This window comes from Aphanomyces astaci (assembly GCF_000520075.1).
Source record: "Aphanomyces astaci strain APO3 unplaced genomic scaffold supercont1.59, whole genome shotgun sequence".
NCBI lineage: Eukaryota > Oomycota > Saprolegniomycetes > Saprolegniales > Verrucalvaceae > Aphanomyces > Aphanomyces astaci.
In genome coordinates this window covers 46,183-51,361 of record NW_009798322.1, presented here as the reverse complement: position 1 = coordinate 51,361, position 5,179 = coordinate 46,183, and the positions used below count along the sequence as shown (strand labels likewise).

Genomic DNA, 5,179 nt, shown 5'->3' with positions numbered 1-5,179 from the left:
CAAGCTATCAAAGTCAAGTATATATCAGCCAAAATATATACATATATATATATATACATCATACCGCAACAGGTTTTTCAGAAACAGCAAGTTGATGTCGTGACCGGCATAAAACAAAAACTTGTTGGACAGGCTTTGCAACAGATGAGGTCCTTGGTCGTCGTCGTCGTCGTGGTGATTCCCTGACTTATTCCCTGACTTTACGGACACTGGGGACGCCTGCTGGATCGTTTGCTGCATACTTGCGACCAAATGCACCAATAAAGTCGACCCAAAGTTCTCCGAGTTGAACTCGTTCGTGATCAAATCCATGTGCACCTACCAATGTATGCAAACCGTTCAAAACACAAATATATATATATATATATGGAAAACTGACCACTACAACAACTTGGTGACCAAAATATATCATACATCATAAACAGCAATAGAAACAATTCAAAATATAGCATATATATCATAAATATGTAAAATATTTGGCTAGTACTTTGTGAATCACCCCCAACGACACGACGTCCGCGAGCGTCATGGCCGGTGGCAACGACATGTTGTTGAGGCTCTGAAGCAAAAACCACTCGGATAGAAACTGCGCTTCCGACAGCGAATCCTGCCATGGCTCGTAGAATTTGCCCGTCTACGAAATACAAAGCATGCACAAGTCACCATACGACTCTGTGGTATATATATATATATATATATATTTATATGTATATATATATATATATTTATATTTATATGTATATGTATATATAATATATATATATATAGGTATATATATGTATACATTTATATGTATATATGTAGTAGGTTATTGTTTAATACATACCCACGCCGACGGCACATGAAACAAGTCGCACTGGTCGGTGGCATTTCGAAGTCCGCAGACCACGGGCTCGCAGCACCCGAGCAGTGAATTGAGCGACGAGATCTCGACTGCGTACTGCCTCGCTACGTTGTCTGTCGTCGGGCCGCCCACGATACCTTGGTACACTACACGAACTTAGTTGTAGCGGCTACTACTAGTAGTACTACGACGACGAAGAACGTACTAGCTTGGGACGCCACGGGGCATGTGGCGGTGGGGTCTTGGCCTTGCTCAAAGAGCAGGCGAGTGCCGTTGATCACTGGCGACAGCTCGGAGCAGTGTGGAAGGAACCCGTGGAGAAACTCTTGCGCCGTCAACTAGAAAATTATCACATGGAAACATACAATAAGGCGAAATATGCTGTGTTGGCGTACATAATCGCGCTCGTTGTCGTCGGCGTAGGCAAAGGCGTCCGCACACACAGCAGATGCAGGGGAGGTCGTGACGGCGGCGGCAGCCATATACGACGGATACAAGTGTTTGGCAAAGTACTACTAGCAGCAGCAGCCAACACTTAGATGACATGTCGACGAATGAGGATGTCACCTCGCCCATGTTGCGGATGACTCGGGCGCCGTGCTTGGTGATCTTGGGCGACACGAGCTCCGTCGCGTCGTCCGACGTGCCCCAGTCCGTGGCCTTGACCGGGAATGGGTACTTGTCCTTGGAGTAGCGCTGCATGTTGGCCTCCGTCGGCGGCAGACCCTCCGGACCGTACGGCCCGCGCACGCCGTGCCGGGATACGACCAGCACCTGGCGAAGTTCCGCGCAGACCATCGTCGTCACCATCGCCACAGCTATCACCTTCATCCAGGCCTTAACGTTATTACAGCAATAAGTCAGTGTACACAGGAATTCCACTTTGATGCCACTCACAACGTGAGCGAGGCTTGTCACGTTTGAACGAGCCAATCAACAAACACGAGTATTTTCTTCTATCGTTAGTATTAGTAGCCATAGTAGGTTAGTATTAGTAGCCATAGTAGGTTAAAAGATCGTCAGGCACAACCGTTCGGCGGAGCACTAGTGTACATATGCGAATCACTAATCAGTTACTAATACAATTCCAATTGCAGCACTAACTTACTGGCAGTGTATTTATACGAGCGTGGTCTGTGTGGCCGTCCAGTCGTGGGCGCTTACTACAGTACCAGTATACTCCAGAGAAGCTAACTAACTAGTAGTACAGTATGATTACACTAACATTAATATTATACCTATACGAACTACTAGTAATAGTAGCAACTTAGTATTACTAGTATTAGTATTAGCAATAAGTATTCATAACGTTAGTATGGCCATGGTTACAAGACGCTAGTATGGTTGTACCTACTACTACTACTAGTAGCAGTATATTATCAGCTTAGTAGTATGACTAACTACAGTTTGGATGCATCTGTAGTGACAAAGCAGACCGTGTGTGATTGGTCGGCCCTTCCGCCTCGCAGTACCTTCATGCACATCTTTCGACCGACGCTAAACCCAAGAGTCGCCACGACGTCCTTGATACTAGTTACTTTCGACCCGGCAAACTCGATAATCACATCACCTAGATATAGTGTATCTCGTTACACTATTTCCATCCAACTACAGTGGTTACCAGGGAGAAGGCCAGCTTGTTCGGCGGGTGACCCACGGGCCACCGACTTGACCACCACTCCTTGGGGTATAGACGGGTACAATCTATCAACAAATAAAAATATATCGTAATGACAAAGATAATAGATATTCCAACCTGGAAATAGATATCTAAATGTCGACTTACTTGGCGATGTCGGGGAGGATGGTGCCGCCAAATTCCACCATTTGCATGCCAACGTAGGGTCTTGTAACGGTGCGGTGCTGGCGGAGCTGGTTAATCACTTGCATGCCGCCATCGATGGGAATCGCAAACGAAATGCCAGAAATGCCTAATATAATTATATATATATATTACATAACAACCATGTAGGAACGAACGACTACGTGTACGGCATACCTCCCGCCACTTTCATCGTGTTGATGCCAATCACTTGGCCGTCCAAATTGACCAGCGGCCCGCCCGAGTTGCCCACGTTGATGGCGGCATCTGTTTGAAGAAACTCGGTGCGATGCGACGGCGCAAACCTACAAGCATATTTGACAATATCAATATATATATTGTCAAATCGATTCGAAACTGGAGCCCTCAGCAGAATTGCATGTCTTTGGAGAATCGATGAAAGAACCGCCTGAGCCAATCAAACCACGTCATGTCAATTCTCTGCCAATACGTTTGACCCCTCCGCATTGGGCAAAACCACAGTTATATTAATCGTTGTATAGTATAGTGTGTACAAGATTAAATAGGATCAAATGGATTCGAATGCAATCTTTAAGTCCAAATTTGGGTGAAATGCACAATACAAAAGTACGCATTGTAGTGTGTTTATTCTAAACTGGAGCGACATATGGAGAATGAATAATCGACACAACCAAATGTGCTATAGTATTGAGCCAATGAGATTACATCAACATCTGATTAGTGTGGGACTTCAATTAGTGTGATTGCAAGCACTACAGTACCACCTTTTACATTACAAATTTAGTACATATAATCGATCGACAGATTTGGCGAATCAGGTAAAAGGACAATCCACTTATAAACTGATGGACAGCACACAACACATCATATAGTCAAGTCGATTCGAAATTGGAGTGGGGGGTACGAGCAGCGCCAAATCGATCGACCAATCAAAACCCAGAACACTATTCAAGTGGCCATGACTTGAATTAGGGTGAAACTGGCCATGTTTTACATACAAAATTCAGCACAAACAATCGATCGATGGATTTGGCGAATCAGCACACAAATCCAAAGTTTGGCTGAACGTCGCACAAAATTAGTCGAACACAGAGGACAACAACACCGACCCGAGCTCGCTGCCCCGACGCGCGGTGGCGCTGATGATGCCGGCGCTGACACTGTTCTGGAGAGACAGAGGGCTGCCGAGAGCGATGACCCACTCGCCCGCACGGACACTTGACGAGGTTCCGATCGCGACAGTGGGGAGCTTGGTCGCAGGGGGGTCTGTCGTGCTGCCACGTCATATACTTGAATGGTTAGAACTGTTGGACGCACCATTGAGTTGCACGAGCGCCAAGTCTGCCTTGGTGTCAAAGCTGTGAACGGTTGCCTCGTACTTTTGCCCGTTTTCGAGAGTCACCTAAACCCGAGCATGTATAGCAGGCGGCAGATGATCCTGTTAGTAGTACCGTGATGGACGAGTGGCGAGAGACATGGGCCACGACGTGAGCGTTGGTGACGACCAGTCCCGACGGGTCGATGAGAAACCCAGATCCTGAACTCGTCGGCTGGTGGTGGGAGTAGATCGTGATGTTCACGACGCCTGGCGCCGCCTTCTCCACGGCATCGGCGATGGAGTTACGAGTCATGGGCAGGTCACCCCGTGCTTTCGCTTGAGATCGCTCGTCTACGTCAAAACACTGAGTCGCGTCCATGGATGGCGCCCGCACCTGCCAATGCCATCGTCAGTGCGAGACCTGCTACCAGCTGAAGTCGCCGACCAGCCGGCGACGACTGTCCATGGCTGGGACGTGGCCCAGTAACCAACGCATTGGTCGTAGGAGGTCTCAAGCTCGCAATGCTGCGCAAGCCGAGCCGATGTCGGAGCAAGCAGCCAGCTTGGCGTTGAACTCCAAAAAGCATGAAAGTGCAAATGTGTCGTATCCGGAGGACTAAATTCATCCGGTAAAAAAATACTTCAAGTACTCACTGTCAGTAATACTACGTAGTAATTCTGAAATAATTTTACCGGTACTGCATAATACTCATGAATATGGTGCAAGAAGCCTAGAAACGACGAGAATTTGAGTCCCACTTGGGAAGTTATTCCTCCTGGGGGATTCAAAAGTAGGAATGCTAAGACCACAAAATCGATAGAGCTGGACAAGAGGAAGAGAACTTGTGTCTCGGATTGAGTTTATACAAAGAAATGATTGAGATATTAAAATTTTCCCTGGCCCCTCCTCTCTTAGGAATATATGGACGAGGTCAACTTTTGGCCTTAGGGGTGTCTGCCTGATCACTTGAAATTTGTATGTATGATTAACCGGATGTCAATTGAACCCACACATTGCCATGGCGAGACCGACGAAGAAGTCGCGAGTAGCGAAGGCGAAAGCCAGACTGACAGGCCGCTTCGTCAACGCCAATGCGATCACATCTCACGAGACTACCACCGACATCACCTCCGATGCCCAATGTGAGGATTCTGATGAATTCATCAACGGTGGCGAAATCGATGTCGTCTTCTTTGACGAATGGTATGCATC

General features: G+C 47.1%; 2 protein-coding genes across 5 annotated transcripts in view; both read right to left on the bottom strand.

Annotated features, from left to right (window-relative positions):
- H257_14559 (hypothetical protein) overlaps positions 1 to 1,732 on the bottom strand; it is a 5,003-nt gene extending 3,271 nt beyond the window's left edge. For 2 of the 3 annotated variants that reach the window (XM_009842409.1, XM_009842411.1), the window contains exons 1-6: positions 1,412 to 1,732; positions 1,240 to 1,356; positions 1,050 to 1,182; positions 827 to 990; positions 488 to 634; positions 65 to 318 (exon numbers count right to left, since the gene is read on the bottom strand). In XM_009842409.1, the coding sequence (XP_009840711.1) occupies positions 65 to 318; positions 488 to 634; positions 827 to 990; positions 1,050 to 1,182; positions 1,240 to 1,356; positions 1,412 to 1,675 (1,079 nt within the window). In that variant the 5' untranslated portion in view covers positions 1,676 to 1,732. The remainder of the gene's footprint in view (positions 1 to 64; positions 319 to 487; positions 635 to 826; positions 991 to 1,049; positions 1,183 to 1,239; positions 1,357 to 1,411) is intronic. The other variant, XM_009842410.1, reaches the window with a different exon arrangement.
- A 453-nt stretch (positions 1,733 to 2,185) lies between these two features.
- H257_14558 lies at positions 2,186 to 4,553 on the bottom strand (the record flags this gene model as incomplete). 2 transcript variants are annotated; one of them, XM_009842408.1, is made up of 8 exons in its annotated part: positions 2,186 to 2,414; positions 2,466 to 2,548; positions 2,631 to 2,775; positions 2,844 to 2,971; positions 3,758 to 3,914; positions 3,966 to 4,050; positions 4,100 to 4,317; positions 4,361 to 4,553. In XM_009842408.1, the coding sequence occupies 8 exons, from the start codon at positions 4,551 to 4,553 to the stop codon at positions 2,245 to 2,247; spliced, it is 1,179 nt and encodes a 392-aa protein (XP_009840710.1). In that variant the 3' UTR covers positions 2,186 to 2,244. The 2 variants fall into 2 exon arrangements, with proteins under 2 accessions (XP_009840710.1, XP_009840709.1); XM_009842407.1 differs by having other exon boundaries at positions 2,466 to 2,775.
- Between the last annotated feature and the right edge of the window lie 626 nt (positions 4,554 to 5,179).